General features: G+C 37.8%; 2 protein-coding genes across 3 annotated transcripts; one reads left to right on the top strand and one right to left on the bottom strand.

Moving 5' to 3' along the window:
- Nucleotides 1–399: 399 nt before the first annotated feature.
- Nucleotides 400–7,630, top strand: rgs7bpa (regulator of G protein signaling 7 binding protein a). 2 transcript variants are annotated; one of them, XM_077560198.1, is made up of 6 exons: nucleotides 400–599; nucleotides 1,998–2,164; nucleotides 4,941–5,071; nucleotides 5,201–5,345; nucleotides 6,100–6,170; nucleotides 6,399–7,630. In XM_077560198.1, the coding sequence occupies exons 1-6, from the start codon at nucleotides 450–452 to the stop codon at nucleotides 6,488–6,490; spliced, it is 756 nt and encodes a 251-aa protein (XP_077416324.1). In that variant the 5' UTR covers nucleotides 400–449; the 3' UTR covers nucleotides 6,491–7,630. The 2 variants fall into 2 exon arrangements, with proteins under 2 accessions (XP_077416324.1, XP_077416323.1); XM_077560197.1 differs by having other exon boundaries at nucleotides 5,171–5,345.
- Nucleotides 7,631–8,295: 665 nt separating this feature from the next.
- On the bottom strand, nucleotides 8,296–17,658 carry c7a (complement component 7a). Its single transcript, XM_077562347.1, has 17 exons — nucleotides 17,507–17,658; nucleotides 17,371–17,432; nucleotides 17,190–17,268; nucleotides 16,342–16,483; nucleotides 15,953–16,100; nucleotides 15,644–15,782; nucleotides 15,375–15,494; nucleotides 15,028–15,271; nucleotides 14,497–14,567; nucleotides 13,322–13,553; nucleotides 12,711–12,879; nucleotides 12,546–12,633; nucleotides 12,312–12,444; nucleotides 10,154–10,342; nucleotides 9,736–9,844; nucleotides 8,682–8,869; nucleotides 8,296–8,590 (listed from the first exon to the last, which is right to left on the bottom strand). Exons 1-17 carry the CDS (start codon nucleotides 17,510–17,512, stop codon nucleotides 8,409–8,411), a joined length of 2,301 nt encoding a protein of 766 aa, XP_077418473.1. The 5' UTR covers nucleotides 17,513–17,658; the 3' UTR covers nucleotides 8,296–8,408.
- Nucleotides 17,659–24,593: the final 6,935 nt, after the last annotated feature.

The raw sequence follows: 24,593 nt of genomic DNA, 5'->3' as shown, positions 1-24,593 counted from the left end.
AAAAAAAAAAGTGAGGCGGTGACGTTTGCAGCCTTCACTGCTGCGAAGAGGCAGCAGATGCTTATCGGCCGCCTCTGCCAGTCGTGCTCGGTGCAAAGCACAAGACATGGACGCGTTGTGCTGGATGATGCGTGAGGAGGAGACGAAGCGAGGAGCCCGCTTGTGAGTGAAGGTGACTTGATGCGGAGAAGAGGCGCGCATCATCGTCCGTTCTCATCCGGGAGCACATCTGGCCCCACTCGAGGGAGGCGGTGTGATGTTTGGGTGTGAGGGGACAACAGACTCACAGCCATAAGCCAGGTTTGACTCAAGAGTATAGCGTGAGGACGGTGAAGAGTTGAGAAGAGGAGGAGGAGGAGAGAGGTGGCGGTGGAGAGAGGGGGTGGGGGTGCAGCAGACGGGGAGAGATCGTTCCGTATCAGGACTGTTTTATTAGTGGGTGTGTATGCATGAGTTCTGCATCGAATGGGCGCAAAAACCGCCCCAGATCGGCCGGGACCATCTTCCAGATCGGCAAGCCCCTCTACCGAGACCCCCAGCGGCGGGAGAGCACGGAGAGCAGCCGCAGAGCCCAGCGCGCCGTGGCCGACTGCAGGATGGTAGGTGGCGGACACGCGTCCATCCTGTGCACTTTTCCAATTTCCTGCACGCTCATTCACATGACACATGTGATGACAAAATTGCAGCATGCGTGACGTACTGCACTACAATGTGCATTTTAGAGTAGTGGGATGCTGCAGTGCTGGGGCTTTGCGGGGTAGGGGAGGGAGGATCGCTCTCCAAAACTGCATGAATGAGTGTCCACTGCTTTGATGATGATGATGTGATGTGGAGACATACTGTATGTGAAGCATGTCAAGTGAACGTCATGTAAGGCTGCGTGCAATGAACTCTCTGCAGAGACAAGTGGAGCTTTTTTTTTGGGGGGGGGGGGGGTCCTCTGAGGTGGTGCAAAGTCAACATAGCACAATCGATTATCAACAGAGTGATTAAAGCAACCTCTGAGCTGTTTTGATCAAGCCCTTTATTTCAGGTAGGCTACTTGTACAATTTTTTTCTCCCTGGTGGCTTTTGTATATGTTTATTTTGTAATAGTAATAATAATAATAATATTATTATTATTATTATTATTATTAGAGGAGCAGTACCATATCAGGTATGGTATCAGGCGATACCAAGCCTTATTTCACTATACGACTACGGCCGATACTAGTATCGGGCGCCCTCTTGTGGCCGTTTTTCGACCAGGAACTAGAAAGTCAAAATTAGAAGAATAGAAAATAGCCATGAATTTCATGCAATTTTAAGGAAAAATGCTATATTGGGATATGACTTTCTTTAAAATTATCTGACTGGTGGTGGATTTTATATACCAAAAGTATTAGTGGTATCAGTATTGGTGATTACTCTACTTAAGAATTGAATACTCATAGTGGTATGGGTCTGGGGAAAAAAGTGGCATCGAACATCCCTAATTAGTAGTGTATATTTTTAAAAGTAGGGCTGCATTGTATATATGGTTATTTCTGCTTTATTTATTTTACATTTTATTTTATGATTAATATTAGTACACTATTAGTATTTATTTATTTGATTACATTTTGTATTAATTTATTTATTACATTTCATTATTTTTAATTATTTTACCTGGTAAATATCATAATAGTAAGAGCTGGAGCAACAAAAATAACATTTGTTTTGTTTATTTTTGTCTTTATTCATTGTAGTTTGAGTCACAGTTTTGTGTGGAGCACTTTTAAGTGTAATGTGCTTATTTCCCCACAGTGTGGAGCTGTTTCATTATTGGCATCATCCAAAATCATGAGAAAATTAAGATGCCAGATGGGATACACTAGTGTGGTCTATAACCATGCATTTGAACATTAGTTTCTTTTTAAAGGCAGACTTGTTAATACAGCTCTTAGGTTATGCATGTGCAAATGAACATGACTTTCCATGAAGTGGTGTTTACCATGTGGTTGCAATTTGCATCACAGATTGTGCAAGAGTTCAACACGCTGGTGGCGCTGTACCGCGAGCTGGTGATCTCCATCGGCGAGATCACCGTCGACTGTCCCAACCTGCGGGCCGACATGCTGAGGACTCGAACCAAAGGCTGCGAGATGGCCAGGGCCGCACATCACAGTCTCACCTTGATAGCAGGGTGAGCGTCGTCATTTTTTTCCTACTCCTAAAAAAAAAAAAAATTTTAAATAATAATGTTGTGTTTGTGGAATATGAGTTAAACAGCAAAATCCAGCCATTTTTATCTGTTTTAAGGGGGTGGCCATTTTGACACTACTGAAAATGACATCACAGTTGCTCAGGGTTCAGGTAACAACCAATCACATCTCAGTTTCAGAAAACAGGTGAGCTGTGATTGGTTGCTACGTGAACCAGGAGCCACTGTGATGTCATTTTCAGTCGACAGCAAGTGGCAAAATGGCCGCCCTTGAGATGAATAAAAAACGTCTGGATTTTGCTGCTTGATTCATATTGTCTAGACCAGGGTTGGCTCCAACAATTTAAAAATGATTTCCATTACATCATTCATATCAATTAGCAGCACTTGCACTTGTTCATCCCCATTAGAGAAGAAAACTTTTATCTGTTAGTATCAACGAAACTAACAGGGATTTTAATGTTAAAGGGGAAGTCAACCTTAAAGCAACACTAAGGAACTTTCAGTTTATGTTGATTATGGTGGCGCCATATGGACAAAAGCGGTATTGTTATGCCTGAAGGAAGACTACATTTCCCACGAGGACAAGCGCATTGCCTCATTTTTGAGCTCACGCCAGCAAGTGAAAGTCATGCCAATGTTTACCCTATCTGGGTATAGCTTCCCTTTTTTTTTGTCTCCTCAGACAAAACTTTTCAGTTGTTCTGTAGCTTCTGCCAAGAAAGCAGTAATCGTGCGTCAACATTCAAATTTACTTTTGTCTTTGTAACTAATGGGGAAGGAGGAAGTAACGTATGCCATAAGGCAGTCAGCACATTTGTAGTTTTTTTGTGTGACAGTGTTCCTACCATCCTCCTCGAAGTTGTTTAGCGCCAATAAAAATGATACAGACCCCCTAAGGCCATGGCAAAGGTACCATTCAACTAGTTTTAAGTCACTGTTTCATCAGAAAAGTTATGAAAATATTTTATTACGGTTGAAAAGTTCCTTAGTGCTACTTTAAACATTTCTTGACAATAATATGATATATGTGACCTCACTGTGACCTCTCGGTGTGCCTTCATCAAATCCACCAAAATCGCATTACAACACCTGCACCACCACTTAGACCTGTTTTTTGTTTTTTGCAAGTCTAAAATTGTGGCTACTTTTTGTCACCAAATGCGCCGGAAGCCACATCTGCCGGAATGCCCAGCAAGGTAATGCGTTCCAAAACATGGTAGACTAGAGTTGGCCCGGCGCGAAAATGAAGATACGACGCGCACACGGGGGCCTGTCTACGAGATTAGCTTACGTTTTTTTCGCTACTGAAAAAAAAAAAATCTATTATTTATGTATTTGAAATGATGGCAAAAGTTATACTGTTTTGGGGTAAAATGTGACTTAAAAAATGTGACTGTTACAGCATATTTATTGGAGGGTGGCCAAAAACATATTTTTCAATTGAATTTATTTGCGCAATTTCCAATTCAGTGTTCATGAGAACACACGGTTGTGCGTGGCAAGTGCCACTCAGTGCTTTCACTCTCCGGTGGGTGATTTAGTGCTCACTCAGTTACCTGCTGTAGATTGAAGCATGTGTGAAGCTGCTGCAGAGTGTCATAAAAGCCGGTGATGAGGCAGCAGCGGGTAAATAAATCACACTTGATGGGCTTTTTATGTCAGCGCATTTCATTACTGGTCCTCGGGAAGATAAGCAAACTTCAAGATGGACAATATCATCAAGCAAAAATGAAGAAGCAACTCTGCTGTTGATTTGTCAAATGTATGTCGTTTTATGTTTGGCTGAGGAGCTTTTTTTTTGTTGCGCTTTTGTCAAAATGCTCAATAATATAATATATGGCGTATGGTCACGTCACCAAAGACAAATTATTATGCATTTGTGAATACATTTTGTACAGAAGTGCAGAAGGCTAATGTTAACACAGCAAAAAATGGAGTGTTAAAATTTCAGGGTTACATTTTTGGGAGTTGATAGATAGATAGATTATCACTACAAAGATGTAATGACATTCAGACAAAAGGAGCACATGAAGTCATTTTTAATCACACAAGAGACAGCACGGCAAAAACTGAGTTGGTAAAGTTTGGTATTTTCAACTCTGGCCGTGTTCATTTAATGCATTCATTTGTTAATATTAACATTTTGAGTGTTAATGAAACCAACTTGGTTTGAGTGTTAAAAAAATACACGACTAGATGCTGTGATATTTTAACCCAAAAAAATCAACACTGACCAGTGTTAACTAGTGTTAAATTTCAACTATCGTCAGGCTTGTATTAACTCCGGCCACGTCCACACGAAAGCCAGTTTCAGTTTCAGTGTATCCTCACAAGTTTGGTGTGGCTACAGCGCCACTCCAGACTTGGCATATACATAACAGCCGTTAAACATCCTCAGCGTCGCAATTCTTGAAATGCTTCCGTGTGCACGAGATTTGTTTGAGAAACGAAGCCGTCGGTGTAAAAAAAAAAGCTAACATTTTCAAAAGTACTGTTTTAACTATATTTCATGTGGACCCGTATAAACACTTTTAAAGTGTTGAATTTGACTCTGCAGGTGTTTAATTAACACTGCTGATTTTGCTGTGCAGAAATACATAACTATTTGTAGCAATTGAAATATTTGCATACTTTCACATTTGTTTGTTGGATGGGCGCTCCTTAGACCCAACTATTGGTATACAAACAGTAATAAGTCAATGTTTCTAATCAGTCCCCTTTAATGGATCACTGATGCCTTTGTTATGTGCATCAGGCCAGAGGATGGCGAGATTCACCCAGAGATCTGCAGGCTCTTCATTCAGCTGCAGTGCTGTTTGGAGATGTATATCACCGAAATGCTCAAGTCTTTTTGCTTGCTGGGCTCCCTCCAGCTCCACAGGAAAGGTAAACAAACACACACACTGACATTTTTCTATACGTTGACTTTATTGTGTCAGTGGAAACTGTATTATGTACAAAAAAACAACTATTCTTCATTCATAGGCCCTAGCATGTGTTTCTCTGGGGTGCCAGGCAAAGATCCCTGTAGTCTCACCTCAGTGGACAGGAAGGCCGAGGAGAGCTCGGACGTCCCCATCCTTGAGGACACGTCCTCCTCGCCCACCGACGGCCCTCCACCCACATGGCTGGTGGCAACGGACATAAAAAACATTGAAAAGTAGGTCCATGATGAAAATGCTTTATGGTTCAATTGTGTAATGAATAATCACCTCATCGTTTTATTACTTATACATTGCCCCTACATTTCATTGATGTTATATTTATTTTTAGCAACACATTGAATTTGATATCAGAAGCAATGGAAAATATTGACAACCACATATTCCAGCAAACAGTGTGACTAATGTATACGTTATACTAAGGCAACTATTTTTTGATTTATGTTAGGAGGGGATTTATTGAAAAAAAATGTTTGTGAGATCTGGGGGGGAAACAATTAGTACTGTTTTGATTGTTTTATTTTATTTATTTTATTTATTTTATTTATTTTTATTAATTGTATTTTATTTTTATTTTTTTATTTTTTTCATTTATTTCATTTATTTCCTTTATTTCCTTTATTTATTATTTTATTTATTTATTTATTTTATTTTTATTTTATTCTTTTTTTATTTTAAATTTTTATTTTTATTTTTTATTATTATTTTTTCAATTATTTTTTTATTTTTATTTTTATTTTTATTTTTATTTTTATTTTTATTTTTATTTTTATTTTTATTTTTATTTTTATTTTTATTTTTATTTTTATTTTTAATTTTTAATTTTTAATTTTTTTTATTTTTATTTTATTTTTATTTTTTTTTTTTTTTTTATTTTTTATTTTTTTTTTTTTTATTTGCCAAAATAGACACACTTTATATGCAACATGAAAAGGACAATATCTAATTATTTTTTTATTTGATGTGTTGCAGGGACATGAGGGAAATGAAGAACCTTCTCAGTAAACTCAGGGAGACGATGCCTTTACCACTCAAGAACCAAGGTGGGTTAGGACGAGGGCTTGATTTTTAGTAGCCAACTATAACGTGATAAAAGTCGATGTCAAATAATGACCTCATTGTACCACTTGTATCACTGAGGTTTCAGGTAAAGACATATTTTGATAGACGGGCACAGAAACAAAAACATGTTTAAAAATATAACTGACTACAGTAATTGCAGAAATAAAAGTTAGTTTCCGATACTTTTCCTGTGTTCTTGTGACTTCTAGACGACAGCAGTTTGCTGAACTTGTCTCCCTACCCGATGGTGCGACAGAGGAAGAGACGCTTCTTCGGCCTCTGTTGCTTGGTAACCAGCTGAGGTATCAACAAAAACAACAACGAGAGACGACATTGCCCTGTTCTGTCCTCCACTACTATACTAGTGCCATTTTCAAACAAACAAAAAATAGCAAGATGGCCCATTTTTTGGATTTTTGTTTTGTTCTCCAGAAAATAAATGGCAACACATTCTCATAGCTCGGGTCAATGGAGCCGGTTGTCTGCTGTTTTAGCGTAAAAAGAGAAAATGTATCCATGCGCAAAAGAAAAGCATTTTTAACCCTCCTGTTATATCTTCTTTTCTTTCTTTTTTTTAATGGTCAAAGTGAACCGGTGCATGTTTAGGCATTAAAATAATAGAAATAGTAATAGAAAATGCAGATATTTTGAAAAACTTCAGTGGTACATCGACACACAGCCAGTGCACCAACATAAAGAGTTTTTCATGCAACGAGCTGTCACGTGGCCGAATGTTACAAGCTAAAATTTAATTTACGGTTGATCTTCAGATACACTTTCAGCTGTTTATTGAACAGGACAAAGAGTCAATCACAAAAATAGAAAATGAAAACACTTTTGGCGCTGGAACGGATTAACGGCATTTCAATTCATTTCATGGGGGAAAATCGATTTGATACATGAGTAAACTGAGTCACATATTTTTTGATATTTTTATTTATTTATTTCTTTTTCAAACAGGTCAAATCGACCCATAAAATAACAGGAGGGTTAGGGATGTAAATGTGTGTTTTGTCCAAAGCAACATGTTGAATAAATGCCACCTGAATGTTTAAGGATGGCAAGGAAGTCATTTTGATGTGTAGTTCAGTCAGTAGTTTCTTGTTTCTCTGCCACCCTGCTCTTAATTTAGTCTTCCATGAAAGATAAATCTTTAAACTTTACAACTTTGAAGTGCAATATATTCTTTGATACAATGGCGATAGTGAGAAATTCTTTGCACACCTGCAAACACACACTACATATTATGATCTTGTATATACACTTATTATTGTTCCTGCCCTCTCTGAGTAAGTTGGCCTGTTTTTGGTTGTTGCTCAGCATGGCGCCACCTTGTGGACGATGGTTGTTGTTAGTGTCTAGGGCCCGTTGGACGTACAGGTTGGTGCACGAGGATGATGTAGATCATTTTACATTCTTAATAAAACTTTTGTTATGGAAAGGAAGTGTCGATTGGGTTATTTTTCCTTTGAACCTCCACTGGGTGGAGACAAACCACCACCAAAGATGTTTGGAACAGGGCGCTCAAGTCGAACCGTTGGATTACTTATCGGTCTAAATATGAAATTGACCAAATTGTGACATGGGAGGTTTCGGCCCAGCGGTAGCAAAATGTCACATGTGACAACTAACACCAACATGACTGAGACATGTTGTCCCAAACTACCATGTTGGCTATATAGGTTCTAACAAGTCCACATATCTCATTAGGACTTTTATCTGGAAGAAGCATGTTGATAAAAAAAAAAAAAAAGTTTTTTTTTTTTTGGGGGGGGGGGGGGGTGCATTTAATTAATTTGTGCTCATCTCAGCTCATAATGGGCTATTCTGTCTTCAAACAGGACATCACCCCTTAACATAAAGTAAGGAAACTAGCATTCCACTTTTTATTTGCGCCCTACGAAGACAATTGCAATGTGACAACTTACCCATGTGACAACAATCCCACTGAACTGGCTTGATTTTTGCCACAGTAACATGGGAGTTGCTTGAAATGTGAATTTTATAACTAACTGGTGACTTACATCCACATATGGTATATACTGAACTATACATGTATTCGTCATAAACACACTCATAGTGCAATAAATACATTGTGCATGGCTGTTGCTTTTAATTGCTTTAATTTTGATGCATTTAATTCAATGACAAGTTATGAAGATTACTCACGTTTATCAGTTAAGAGGATTACAAACTTTGATTTATTTTCCCTGCCTCCTTTAAGAGTCACAGGGCATGATATCCACAACAGACACTTTTTCTCCTTTGCAGCGTCTCAGCCCTGCTTCACATTCACTCATGCTACCCCGTGCAGGAACATCTTCCCCGGTGCGTACGCACACTTCAAACCCCGGGGTGACGCACTCGGCATGGTCCTTACAACGGCACTCCCCAATGTTCTCTACAAGAAAGTTATATAAATATCATGAAAAAACTGTATTTGCTTTTTTTCCCGTTTTGATTTAGGAACATATTTCTGGGTCCTTACTCACCATCACACATTTCCCACATCTGACAGTCTCTGCAGCCTGATGTAGTGTTACGCTGCGGCCACTTGCAGGCGCTGTCTGCTGCTAACTTGTAGTTGATGTGGATGCACCGCAGTGCATGGAGTTTGCACACACTGACAACAACTGACTTACCGCTAACAACATCAGTGGCACACACTTCCAAAGAAGACCTGGATACAGTAATTAAAGTAAAATAATTAAATTACATAATACTACTACTACGAAAAAGAAGAAGAAGAAGAAAGAAGAAAGAAAGAAAGAAAGAAGGAAGATTTGATTTTGAAAAATTACATTTATTTGCCGCACTTATTTACATTCTATTCTTAACACACTGCTCGGCAAGAGCAATTAAATAAATAGATAATAAATAAATAAAATGCTTTTACGTCAGAACATCACTAAAACATAGAAGGAAGAAGGAAGAAGAATCCAAAGAAGACCTGGGTACAGTAATAAAAATTAAAATAATTAAATTACATACTAGTACTACTACTACTACTACGAAAAAGAAGAAGAAAAAAGAAGAAGAAGAAAGAAGGAAGAAAGAAGGATTTGATTTTGATTTTGAAAAAATACATTTATTTGCCGCTCTTATTTACATTCTATTCATAACACACAGCTCGGCAAGAGCAATTCAATAAATAGATTAAACAAAAAAAAATGCTTTCACATCAGAACATCACCTCCTCATTCACGTCACACAGTGCCCCGTTAACAGTCCACATCTCACGAAAACTCTCCAAATCTCCTGCCCTCTTGTAAAAACTAAAATCAATAAAGAGTCCGGACTTTATCAACTTTTTACATAGGAAGGAAGGAAGGAAGAAAAAAGGAAGAAGAAGTAAACTAGTAGCGGTCAACAGCCAATGCTTAAACTCCCACTACCACTTTTACTACCTATACCACTACAACAACCACTGCTACTACCTTTACTACGACTACTATTACTACCCTTACTAATCCAATACCACTACAGCCCAACTCTACTTTCACCACTACCCCCATCGCGATACTCATATTGTCACATTGATCCTACCTGCATTCAAATGGCATCTTACAAACACATTGTTCTCCAGACAGCTTCTCCCATGGTTCGCAGCGTGTCGAGCGAGTGAAACGATCTTGTTGCTGCTTCTGCATAATGACTGTAAATCACACAGAAAAAACAAATACAGTCTTGCAGTTAAAGCAATAGATACAAAATCTAATGAACGATGATAGCTGTGTTTGGATTTACTCCATAGCAAGGTTATTATAGTTAAAGAAAAACTAACAAAATAACTCCTACTATGAAAAAAAAATCAAAACCAGTGTTTAGACATTTTGCATTTATAGAAACTAAGTAACTACAATTATAGCGAGAATGTCCTTTGTTTTAGTCGTCATTTAACTTAATATATGAACTTTCCGAACACAGCAAATGTGAGTGGCATTAAATGAATGACTTCCTTTACTCTGTCTGCATGCAAAATCTTCAGGGTCCGGAGAGAACTGCAGTTTGTCATTACAAACAATCTTAGATTGGCCCACAAATTGACGTCCCTCAGGACAGGACAGAGTCACCATCTCTCCAATCCCATAGGACGACTTTAACGGGGTAACGACGATCTCATGAGCAAGGGACCACAACTTGCACCTTGGCACTGGAAAGACAAGGGTTAAACAAATCACATTGATGTATTCCGGTGCACAAAATACAGTTTACTGATCTCGGCACGGTTAGCACGTTGATAAGAAACGAAGAAGAACACACATGAAGAAGAAAAGGTAGCGTGACGTCACGCTGAATGGATATTGTTTAATAGCTCTCTGTGCTAAAATGTCAACAAAGTGAATAAAGGAAGAAATACAAGGAGTTTCTTGAGTATACCACAACACATCGACCAACTGTCCGGCACAGGAAGCCCTGCGGCAGCCGGCACACTGTGCAACTATGACAGTTTTTTTTTTTTTAGCTCACACAACAAAACTAACTGCTAATGCTAACTTAGAGGGTAATGCACATGATCTGGGACTTTGGATTAGAGATTCATTTTTTGAGAATGTCGCGGGTCAGGGGAATTCTGTGGGCTTCCCACGGAATGGTAGCCAACATTTGGATGGTACAGGATAAAAAGTTCACGTGAGCACACATATGCAGAAGTATCCAGTAGGAAAAAATAAACCTCATAATGATGCCCTTTCCAACGTCGCGCTGCAATTGCGCTTTCTGGTCTAAAGATGGCAATGTTTCCACAATTTTGCATTGGTAAAGACGTGGTTTCCTCATTGTTGACAGTTAAACAAAAAACACTTATTTTAACTTCAAACAATATGGCATGGAGTTTCCCACTTAACACTACCCCACCTTACAAATAAATAAACTTTATATTTATTTTTTCTTTTAATTCACATTATTGACAGAGAGTTTAACAGTACCCATTCAAATCCAATGCTGCCATTTCTTCTTGTGTTATTCATCGTGCTAAACTAATTAGGTAACTGCGGGAACAGATAAGCAAAGATTTTTTTTTCACTTCATAACCTGGCACCATGCCAAGGGGTAAGGAAGCGTATTGCATTCACATGAAAAAAAAAAATCATTTTTTGGGGAACCTTTGTTTTTTGGAGTATTTTTATTTTATTTTTTTCTGCTTTTCTGAATATTTTTTTCTGTTTTACTGAATATTTTTTTCTGTCAAAAAAATATTGCAAAAAACAGGCTGAAAAAAAAATATTCAGAAAAACGGGGAAAAAAATATTTAAAAAACAGGAAAAAAATATATTAAAAAAAACTGGGATTTTTTTTTAAACAGGGAAAAAAATGCAAAAAAACTGAAAAAAATATTCAGAAAAACAGAGCTGGTGTTCTGTTTTTCAGAGTATTTTTTTTTACCTCTGAACTCCAAGTGACTTGTTGCATACTTGCTAATAGCGGAAGCGGACACTTTCCCGCATACCTCCATATGCAATAAGATGGTTATGTTTACTTACTGGCTCTCAATAAAGGAATGAATGTGTATACTGCGTTGTGGTTTGTTCTCTAATCACTGAGGGAAAACCCCTTAAAAAAATATATTCTGAAAAACAGAAAAATTATTATTTTATACAACAGGGAAAATTAGTCAAAAAAACAGGGAAAAAATATTCTGAAAAACTGAGAAAATATATTTTTTAAAACAGAAAAATAAATACTCAAAAAAAAAACAGGGGAAAAAATATACAATAAAACAGAGAAAAAAATACTCAAAAAACAAAGCTCCCCCCAAAAAATTGTCAGAAAAACAGGACTTTTTTTTTTTCAAGTAAATGCAATCCGCTTCCGTAAAGGGGCTCCTAAATGTGACAAAATAGATAAATTGGGCAACACGTGTGCCCACGTTTGTCACGTGCCTCTGAGTCTCTGTTGGCCAGAAGTCAATTTTAATCGAGTAGGCAGCAACCACATTATATTCCATGCGCCTTCAAAATAAAAGCTCCCACTGATAAGAGCACAGGAAGTACACAAAACAAATCCACCGTTAAGCCATAATAAATCAATCGAAATATTAAATGAAATCAGATCAAGGATATTGGATACATTAATAAATAAATATTTTGCAACAGTCGTTTTTCGATCTGTTACAGACTCACAGTCGCACAATCCAGGCTCAGCTGACCACGTTTGATTGGCGGTACATTCCAAGATGTTTTGTCCATGGAGGCGGTACACGCTGGTGCACTTGTATTCAACCTTATTTCCTACAAGATATACTTCTTTTGGTTCCTGTCAACAAGCAGGAAGGATTCAATTAAGCATTTTACAATGTGACTGTGAATTTGTGAATAGGGGACTGAAAATAGGTGGGCGTTCATTGTATGATTTACCAGAATGTAGCCATTGATGAGTGCAGGCGGAGTCCCACATGTTGGTTTTACCAGGGCCGTTGGTTCAAGGCATTGAGGCTCAGATTTTCTGAAAAACAGAATCTCACATTTATGGATGATTTCATTTGACAGGGATGAAAGGTTGCAAGTTTGAAGGTGACTGACTTGAAGTGTTCCGTGTAGTCACAGTCAGACACGGTCTCAGAACCGTCTCCTTTACATGCCTGGCCGCCACCCTGAGGAGGGGGATTGGAGCACGAGCGGATTCGTGACTTGTGACCCCCGTGACACGTGGACCAGGCGGACCAGCAGGACCAGCTGCCATCAGTCACATCTGTATGGACCCGTACAGCAAGACAACAATTTAGGCAATGACAACATTTGGTCAACTCCAATACTTCCAACCACCACAACCAATCATGTAGAATAGATACTATGACAGTATTCATTCCGCTGAATGGAGTGATTTGATGGCAGTTGGGATACACTGTAAACCCAGTTGTATTTATTTATTTATTTTTGTTCCTCAACTCAAAGAGATGGACAACAACAAAATCTCTTTGGACAAAAGTCTGCAGTCGGGATTCAAACCCGGGGACCTGAAAACTATGAGGCAGGGGTGCTAACTACTCCCATATCATGCTGTGTTTAGTGTAGTCTTTGTAAACTTCTGTAAGTCACTAAATAAAATTAAAAAAACAGTGGAGTGCTATCAAAACATATGATAATTATTTTTTTGTTTAAACAAACTAAAAAAACAACAACAATAAACCCACCTGGCTCCTCATGCACGACACCACTTCTGTTCTCACAGGCCAGCCCTGATGTGCCAGGCTTACAAATACATTTGCAAACACCTTCCTCCATGACGGCCAGGCCGTTGTTTCGACAGGGAAGGCAGTGGCATGGCTCACTCTCACTTAGGTACTCTTCCAAGGCGCGGTCCAGGTTGAACCTCTTCAACTCGCCACATGGAACCTCCTTCACCAGCTCTGACAACCGCCTCAGCTGACCAAAGAAGAGGAAGACATTTTTTTGTATTAAGATGGATAGATAGATAGATAGATAGATAGATAGATAGATAGATAGATAGATAGATAGATAGATAGATAGATAGATAGATAGATAGATAGATAGATAGATAGATAGATATTAATGATAGCAACATATCCGCTAACTAGATAGAAAGATAGACACAAATAATAACACAATATCAGTGTCCTAGCTAGCTAGCTACCGTGCTAGCTAACTGGCCAGCTAGCCGGCCAGATAGATAGATAGATAGATAGATAGATAGATAGATAGATAGATAGATAGATAGAGAGAGAGAGAGAGAGAGAGAGAGAGAGAGAGAGAGAGAGAGAGAGAGAGAGAGAGAGAGAGAGAGAGAGAGAGAGAGAGAGATAGATAGATAGATAGATAGATAGATAGATAGATAGATAGATAGATAGATAGATAGATATTAATGATAGCAACATATCCGCTAACTAGATAGAAAGATAGACACAAATAATAACACACTATCAGTGTCCTAGCTAGCTAGCTACCTTGCTAGCTAACTGGCCAGCTAGCCGGCTAGCCAGATAGATAGATAGATAGATAGATAGATAGATAGATAGATAGATAGATAGATAGATAGATAGATAGATAGAGCAGATGTCAGTGAGTCTGCAGTAACTCTGATTGCAGTATTAAGCAAATGATAACAAAACATCAGTGCCCTACCTAGCTAGCTAGCTAGCAGCTAACTAGATAGATAGATAGATAGATAGATAGATAGATAGATAGATAGATAGATAGATAGATAGATAGATAGATAGATAGATAGATAGATAGATAGATAGATAGATAGATAGATAGATAATTTACTCACATATGTAATGTAGTGCTGTTTTTCAGTTTTTTTTTTTATTCATGTATTTATTTATTTTTAAAAATGTTTATCACATACCTTTGGTTTTATGACCTTTGGGTCTGATTCTGCCAACTGAATCCAATGGGGGGGCACATCCTTCCTCATTGCTGAAACGTATGGAGAGTAGAAATAAGCTTGATGTCTAATTCTTCCACTTTCAGTTGCTCCACTTTAAAACTTCTTGCTCGGAACAATTTTAGCGCGTTTGTTTTAAGATGATGAACAAGTAATATTTTCGTACTCTTGCGACACTTGTTCTTGGGGAAAAAAATATAGTAGGGATTTACAAATAGTTACAAGAATTCTCTAGCAAAGCCATTAATGATAACAATTTTAAAAATAATGTATAGCACTTTTCACTATCTGATGCTGAAATGCTGATCTACATTTACAACATTAATAACATGTGGCGCATGAAATTTTATTTCCAGCATTTTTTTCCAAGTCTGTCTTTGAATGTTAGATTTTTTTTTGGTCTAAACAGATTTCAGCCTCTGTGTGCTGCTAGGTCAATCTAACACAAACAATTTATTTCAAGTTGTTTCATGTAATGAATCCAATCCTCACCTTTCTGACGCTGTGTTTCTGTACTGACCGCGGTGAAAACCGTCCTGACGTCTCCCAAGTTTCCTTTCGAGAAGTAGTGAGTTCCATAAGTCTCGAGAAACTTCCTGTAGGAGTTGTAGTTGTAGATCAGAGGGAGTTGGGCCAAGTCCTTCCAAAAGCTCTCGATTAAGGGGATGTATTGGGGAGAGGCTGCTTGAAATTCTCCGACCTCTGTGACCATTTTTGAAACGAATATTGTGTGGTTCTAAGAGAAAGAGTAATATGAAATCAAAAACAAACTAAAAATGGTCACATTCACCAGCAATTCAGTCCCAAATTTGCTTTCCAATCAAAATGGAGCAGCATACCTGAGTCGTGTCACCTGTCAGATCAAGGCCACGGTAGAGCAATCCTTGAGCAGACATTTCCTTTGCATAATGCCATTCACTGGTGAACATCTCCTCACTGAATTCAGTTTGATCATTAATCTGAAGACATTCATATATATATATATATATATATATATATATATATATTTCTCACAATACACAGGGAGACGAAAATGGGCAAAAACAAGCCTATAGCATTCTTTTATCAGTTTAGCTCACAGATTGCGGCATGTGTTGGACTGACGCACCATGAATCTTAACTTGGTGGTACTTAAAGGGAGTCTGTGTGGAGCTTTGGGAATGCCACTGTAAACAGGGCGACACTGACCCCCGAAGCTTTTTGTGTCGATGACAATGCCACGGCTCTTTCCTGACACCACATCAAAGCTGCAGTCAAAGAAATGGGGAAAATACACTGTTGAGAATTCTGTGCAAAATTTGGGGGGAATTAAATCCTTATTTCCCCATTGTACATATATATACATTAATAACGCCATGGCATCAATTCATGTTCATGCACTCATGTATGTCTGTCAATGTAAACAGTGACCACTTACCCATGTCCCATGACCTCTATGTAGCGTGCAGGGAACGGATCATTAGGACAAATGATGTATCGCCTGGTATGATCACAGTCATGCTCGTCATCGCCATCGTCGCAGTCCCTGTCTCCGTTACAAAGCAGAGACCGGCTCACACACTTCCCTAATGGCCAGGAGACACTTCAGTTATTTGATGAACTTACTGGTGAACCTCCAAATTGTACACAGTAAAAAGGTCAAGCCATTTCAAGGACGTTTTTGTTCAAATATGCACAAATATTCAGGGGTTAAATGTTTGTGAAAAAGGTCAGAACACAAATCTTAGCAAAACGCAGGACAACGAAGCTAATGTTGAGCCATCTTAATTTATTTTCCCATAAGACGCGGGACAAATCATTTCTAACCTGATCGACAGCGAAACCTGTTTCCACATCCATCCGCTAGAGGGCATCCCTGCGTCGTCACACAGGATTTGGTCTCAGTTCTAACACCGAGACACGGGTCCCCTCCAAACTGTGCATACACTTGTACAATCCGACTTCTGGCCTGCAGTGTCACACGAGGCAAAGAAAAAAATATATAATTAAATGTAAATTGCTACAATTAATAATAAGGTAAAAAAAATAAAAATAATAATAATAATAATAATAATAATAATAAAAAATATATATATATATATATGTATATAAATAAATAACACAATCATGTTTACACCTAGTTTACACCTTACACACATTCCCTTCCATTTGTATTACCTCACACTGCTGAACTACTAGTTCATCATTCGTTGAGGATGTCAAAATAGAACTTTTCATGAACTAATACAACCATACAGTATATATACTTCATCCCACCTCTGCAACACATACAATTTGCTGATAATACCAGATGATACTAGTCTGACTTATTTCTAGTGATGGGAAAATGAAGCCTCATGAAGCTTCATGAAGCACTTTTACTTTTTTTTTTTACTCCTCTAGATGGTGCTCTTGGTTCAAATATAAAGACTAGTGCAATGAAAATGTATTACATTTCCACTGCCTTTTTAAACCAATAGTGCCATCTAGAGGAGGCAAAAAATATCACACTTGAACTAGTCAAATGGAGCATGGACAACACCAACACTCAACAAAGTAGCTGCACAATATTAAATATTCAGCAAAAGAAAATATATTAATTACTCTTTCCTTTTGTGACAATAAAGTTCCATTTCTATGCTCGAAAAAACAAATTCAACAAAAATGTCACTAACCTGTGATTGACTACAGCCGTCGCATTCGGACCACTCACCAAAAGCCCCCCAGCTACAGTGCACTGCCTCCTCACATGATCTGGTAAGGAATAAATATTCACATTTTTCACAATTTGGTCTTTCATGTATAATGAAACGAGTGAACAAAAAGGATGAAAAGTTGAAGTAAACATGGGTGTACCCTTTGAGAGTAGAAAAGGACAGCAACCATGGCAGTACGACCACACAAAGGCGTGCTGTCTTCTAGAAAAGATAAAATATGTATATAATATTGTATGTGCGTGCGTGCGTGTGTGTGTGTATGCTAGCCTTCTTACCGTCATGGTGTGAGAATGAGCAGCAAACTAAACGCAAATGAACACTGCTTTTGCTTTTATGATGAGCACAAAAGCATTTGTGTGTACGTGACAATGTCTCCCAGACAACACAGACCTTGAGTCATTTTAAAAACAGAAGTGAAACTTGGAATTGAAAACCCCTGACATATGTGATCTGACAGATGCATTGCATGGAAAATCCGTTAGAGGGCAGTAATCACCAAGTTGATGGCTTTTCCAGCAACCTTGCAAGATCGCCCCAATTGACCTGATATTGAAGATTTTCTTTGTCAAATAGAGAGTGGTTAAAGCAAGAAAAAGTTGAAAAATATTACTTAGACAGGATTATAAGAAGTTAATGGGTGGATATAATGTGAAAGTACTCAATCATTTTGATTAAATGTTTTAGCAAAAACGTGTTAAAAGTGTATACATTTTGAAACAATAGGTGTATAAAGTCATTTTACGCTGAATCAGTTTTTGTAAATTTTTGCATTTGCCATGTAATTAAAGCTTAATTGATCATTTCCCAAAATGACAAACACGACACTTTCCCTATGTCTACTGTAAGAAATGCAAAGTACACCTTTGCCTGAACATGAACAGAAACTGTTTTAAGGCTTTCCACTACAGTATTGTCTGCGATTGGCTGGCAACCAGTTCAGGGTGTACCCCGCCTACTGCCCGAAGCCAGCTGGGATAGGCTCCAGCACCCCCCGCGACCCTTGTGAGGAAAAGCGGCCAAGAAAATGGATGGATGGATGGCACTACAGTATTCAAAATGCAAATTTGTGACCCACAACGTTAGTAAAAAATAAAATTATATATATATATATATATATATATATATATATATATATATATATATATATATATATCTATATATATATATATATATATATATATATATATAAAATGGCATATGTTCTTTTTGATTTTGGAAATACTAATGTGTTTGGTATGTCTGTTTATTATTATATTTTGGACCGTTATAAATGTACGAATTTAAAGCATTGTGACCGGATGCATCAAATATGACACAAATCAAAAGTGATGTGTAAAAGTTGCTTTTCTAAAAATTTTGGGGTTTTTTTGTTTGTTCAAAAGGACCAATAAATACTCTATTTATAAAGAATCCGAATTTTCTCTCATATGTTTTATGGTTTAAGCTTTAAAGGTTAATACATATTTTTTTTATAAAGCAACTGTTATGTTTAGTTTCTGTTTTCCTTGTGTGTCTTCCTTGTCTTGTTAAGTGTGATCCTGCCCTTCCTCGTGTTACCCAATCAGTGCCCTCAGTCACTTGTGTCTTGCCCAAGTGTGTCTTGTTGTGTCATTAGTGTTTGTGTATTTTGTCTGCTGTCTCCCCTCTGTCTGTGTGGGTTCATTATTTCCCCCCCACGTCATGCTGCTTGTTTTTCCCTTGTCATTGTCCCAGGTCACGCTGCTCGGTGTTTCCTTGTTGTTCCCTCCCATGTTTTGGTTTATGTTTTGTTTTATGATTGGTTTTATTTTGTACTTTGGAAGATCTTTTTATTCATAGAAATTAAATTCCTTTTTTTTTTTGATTGAACCTCTGCCTCCTCGCCTTGTCTTCCCGCATTTGGGTCCCCAAGCTTCCCCGACGTGACAGCAACAAATAGAAGTTCCACTTCTGTTTTTAAAATTGCTCAATGTTTTTCTAAGTTTAAAAATACCTCATCAACAGTCCTAACCAAGTTTTGTTGCATGAACTGATGAAGTTTTCTGCCATGAGAGATGAAACGTCTTCTAAGGCAAGCAAAGCAGTCCAAGTGCGACCTGAAAGAATGGAAATAATCCACAAGCAGTTTGGGATCTGCATTGTCATATTTTGCGCTTTATAATGGGAGACAGGTCTGGACTGCTGGCATGTACTCTTCTATTGTCATTTTACTATGAAATTCACACTGTTGTTACGTGCAGAATGTGGTTTGGTCTGTAACTGCTGTAAATTGAGGAAGCACATTCAGATAAAAAAAAATAAAAAATCAGCCATAGTATTCACACATTGCTTTTGCTCTTATGATGAGCACAAAAGCATTTGTGTGTACGTGACAATGTCTCCCAGCCAACACAGACCTTGAGTCATTTTAAAAACAGAAGTGAAACTTGGAATTGAAAACCCTGACATATGTGATCTGACAGATGCATTGCATGGAAAATCCGTTAGAGGGCAGTAATCACCAAGTTGATGGCTTTTCCAACGACCTTGCAAGATCGCCCCAATTGACCTGATATTGAAGATTTTCTTTGTCTAATAGAGAGTGGTTAAAGCAAGAAAAAGTTGAAAAATATTACTTAGAAAGGATTTTAAGAAGTTAATGGGTGGATATAATGTGAAAGTACTCAATTTTGATTAAATGTTTTAGCAAAATCGTGTTAAAAGTGTATAAAATTTGAAACAATAAGTGTATAAAGTCATTTTACGCTGAATCAGTTTTTGTAAATTTTTGCATTTGCCATGTAATTACAGCTTAAAAATAATTTCCAGCCATTTTGCTGATTATTTTTGGCTGTTTGAAGGGCCATAATCGGCCGATTTAATTGGTCAGGTCCTAATGACAAGTGTCTGAAAACATATATTAGACATGTGACTTCCTGAAGTCTTCTCTGTTTTAGTGCAGTAAATTGTGCTTCTGAACTGTGCTTGTTGCTTTTTGTGACCGATTGCATAATCTGAGGCAGGTCATATGGGCATCAAGCGAATTTAATCCATCCTTTTTCTATTATTACTTTTTCCGTTCATACTTCTGCATGGTAAGATGGAGCTTTCACACTCGTGGGGATTGACTTGAAGATGGTTTCCATTAACTGTCATTCTAATTACATGCTGAGGGTGAATTTCAATAAAAAAGGGAAAGTGTTTTCCTTTCAAATTGAGCGAGGAAAATATTTACCCGCTCTTCACTTTTAGACAAACTTGACACTTTTCCCATCGTTGTTTTATTTCCTTCATCCACATTTCCATTGCAACCCTCCTGTCAAAGTCACTGAAGGGCCCTCATGCAATTCCGAGCCATTACATGCTGTCAGCTCGGGAGCGAGTGCCACTGAGTCACAAGCCACATTAGGTTGGGACAGAGGCAGATGATTCTTTTTCCGTAAATAAACAAAATCTGTGCTAGCGACAGATTTTTGCATGTCCGAATAATCAAAGCAAAATCAATTTGGAACAGGCTGCAAATGGCAAGGAAGGTGCATTTTGAATATGGCAGCAATGGGGGGGGAGAATGACACATTTTCCGGCTAGTAGCTGTGGCATATAATAGAGCCAATAACACACACTGTCAGTGTGTGTGGGAAGAGACAATTGAAGATTTTTCCCCCCATCTTGTTGGCGAGCCAATTTTGATGCATTCTGAACTCATGAGCCACTATATACGCTTAGAAACAGTTGTGTGCACTATTTAATTGCTTGTTTTGTGTACCGGTGTCTTGTTACGCATCACCATTAAGGAAGAACCAAAATATGTGACTAATAGCCGGCAGAATAATAAAAAATAAAACATTGGTGCCACACGTATTATTCTTTTAAGCACTCATGTGACACTTCACTCTTGAACAATCTAATGACAATGACAAAGACAATAATGATCCATTTTGATTTACATTGTGGAGAGGCGATCATTTCAATGTATTGTTTATCATTATGCTTATTCTCATCATTATTAGCATTAGTAGGTGTAATAATAGATTTTGTGATTATTGCATTACAGGATAAGCATGATACACCAACATCATTTTATTTATTTTTTCTGGAGAGCTCAGTATTGTTCATTCCGTAATTTTACCGATTTGACATGTCATCATCATTGCTCTCTTTTTTTATTTATTTTTTTATTTAAAAAATATATATATATTTTGTATGTGGGTGAGTATGTGCATGTGCGTGCGTGCGTGTGAGTGTGTATTTATTAATTCCTAAAACCTATTAAAAAATCCCATACCGTTCACCTAAACCGAACACTTCCAGCCAGAGTCGTGAGGCCGTCAGGAGACCCGAGGAAGGACCAAAGAAAAGAAAGGAAAGTGAAATCCAGCACCGACCAGACACCACCCACCACCCACCGGGCCACCAACCAGAGTCCTTCACCAATCTCAGAAACATCCAAATTCCAACAAATCAAGGAGTCCTCAAGAGACCAAAGGAGAGACTGAGGAAATGAAGGAAGGACAGATGAAGCAGAGTGAGATCCACAGACACCAGCCTTCACCGATTCAACGACCAGAGGAAGAAGCAGATTGTGTCTGAGTTTCGATACACCAACATAATAACACAATGACCCCACGACCCGACCCAAAACCAAGTCACCTATATATAACCCAGTGACTCAACCCAAAACACAATCAAAACATTTTTGATACAGATTTTGTATTGACTCTCTTTTGGCGCTACTGCAGATGTACTGCACCGAAACATTTGGCCACTATGTACAACAGTAGAGTCAGGTAAAGAGTGAGAGGGTCAAATTCAATATCTATAAAATCACCAGTCATGTATCAGCGCCTCCACTGTTGTACTGCGCCTCCGGCAACAATAACAGTTGGCTCAGACAACAGGCCAGCAGACCGTGGCCTCCATTAGTGCCGCCACACAATGGTCACATGTCCCCTTTTGACCGCCATCTGTCCACGAAGAAGCCAGAGCGTGCCGGCGAGCTGGTCTCCTCTTCTCCCTGAAAAGAAACCATTTCCGCTCTTGTGGATTGTGTGAAAGTGATGAGTCAGCTTGTGAAGCTCATCAAAGGTCGAGAGCTCGCCACTTCCCTCTTTTACATATCACAAAGCAAATGACAAAGTGCATTGTGTGTGAGAGCGCAGTCCTGTGTTGTATGAAAACAAAGAGTATGTCAAGAAATAAACTGCTTTTACAAAGGTAAATACTTTTTAAACCCCAATTCCAATTACGTTGGGACGTTGTGTAAAACATGGATTAAGACTACCGGTATATACAAGAAATTGCAAACGCTTTCCAGCCTGTATTCAATAGAATACACTACAAAGACAAGATATTTAAAGGTGCATTGTGCAGTTTAAAAAGTTTGATCTACATCATGCATGCTCTACCAATGCCCAGATGAGTACGAGGAGCCCTGACTGTTTTACTCTAACTGCACCTATCAGCTTTTATCTTCCCTTTATAGTAGAGTGTGCGGACCCTCACAATCACAAAAGAGATCAGCCAGGGCCATAGTGAACAAGCCCTGTTTTCAATTGTTTTCACCACAAATGTGAATATGATAAAACTTAGTTATATTCTAATGCTAATTGCTGCGAAACGGAAACAGATACAAGAATACTTTTTTTCATGATGAAAGAAGAGACTCTTATCTTTCTTTTGGTAAGTTCCATGTTTTTGTAGCAATAGAACACAGTATTCTGTGGGCCTTGCAAACTCAGTCAAAATCTAGAAAAACACCTGGGAGCGAAGGGGGTTGCTTCAGTGTTTAGGCCAAGTGCAGCCACATAGAACATATAGTTGACTTCCCCTGTAAATGCCTGACTTTTTTCTCTTCATTTGTCAGGTCTGTAAAGTCTAAGTTACCACTAGATCGTGCCATAGACCTGTCCAATAGGAAAGTAGTACATTGATGCCAAAGAAGTATGATGAATTAATGCCGGGGACGAGCTAAATTTAGCCGAGCCTTTGTCGCCATGAGTGTACTTGAAGTGCATTTTTCCCCTCAAAAAATCTGTAAGCCATTTATTTTCAAGGGTGATGTTGTAAGATAAGTTTAAAATGATATGAAACTGATTTGCGATAATAGGTTGTGTATTAAAATAGGCAATTAAACCCAATGTTAGGGCATGATTCAATTACTAGTTTTTTTGCGATTTATGGAAGAACTCACAGAACAAGTGAAATTGTTTTCAAACGAGGACAACAAATGAACATGACGCCATTATGTTGGCCCAATTTGAGCATATGCTCTTATCATACCCGAGTGAACGTACGAATCCTAACAATTCCCCACATGTCCCCCGTGTGTGTAGTAATGACTTCATCTTGCTCCATTTAGTCATTAAATATCCACCCAGAGTGCTTTTGTAGGCACCTGTAGAAGTTTTACGGCGCCTCCCCTCTAGTAAAAGTGCACCTCAGTGTACTGTTAGCTGTTGTCCTGATAATGAGATGAACAAGAGGCTCTCCACTTTTCTTCACACTCACACTACAAATGTAACCATAACAAAGAGGCACAAATAACAACCAATGTGTAACGATATATGAAGCAATATGTTTAAAAAAAAAATGATTACAAGAAAAATATATTGCAATATTAACTCATTCACTGCCATTGACGGCTATAAACGTCAAAAATTAATTTGAATGATTTCTATTAGTTTAACATTTTTTTCCACTTTTGTTAACAAGAGTATGAAAACCTAGATTTTTTTTTATTGCACATTTAAAACAAATATGAAATTTGTGATTAATCGCGAGTTAACTAGTGAAGTCATGCGATTAATTACGATTAAAAACTTTAATTGCCTGACCCCCCGAATTTGTTATCTTTTCTTTAAAAAATAAAATAAAATTTCATTCAGTGACATGGACGGCTATAAACGTCAAAAATTTATTTGAACTATTTCTTTTAGTTTAACATTTTTTCCCACTTTTGTTAACAACAGTATGAAAACCTATACATTTTTTATTGTACATTTAGAAAAGATATAAAAGTCGATATAAAAGTGCCCCTAATTTTTTATTTTTTTTTAATGAATTTATGGCAGTGAATGAGTTAAGTTGTAATTTCAGAATAGCCAGTCATAATATCACAAGGAACTAGAAATCAGAAAAAATAGTCGCAATGTTAAGAGAATAAACTTGTGATATTATCAGAACATATTATGCTTACTCATAATATGACTGAGTTGTATAAATTAAAATATATATTTTTTGTTTGCCTAGGAAATTACAACTTTTTTTTGTTGTCATTCTCAAACTTTATAAACTTTTTTTTTAATACTGTACATTTATGGCTGAATAGTCTCATATTATGTTCAACCTTTTCATATGTTATGACTATTTCCAAATATTGTAACTATTTTATTTTGAATATTCTTT

The sequence above is a fragment of the Vanacampus margaritifer genome, chromosome 3 (genome assembly GCF_051991255.1).
Source record: "Vanacampus margaritifer isolate UIUO_Vmar chromosome 3, RoL_Vmar_1.0, whole genome shotgun sequence".
Classification (NCBI taxonomy): Eukaryota; Metazoa; Chordata; class Actinopteri; order Syngnathiformes; family Syngnathidae; genus Vanacampus; species Vanacampus margaritifer.
The sequence above is the reverse complement of the archived record's forward strand: the minus strand, read 5'-3'. Positions and strand labels throughout refer to the sequence as shown.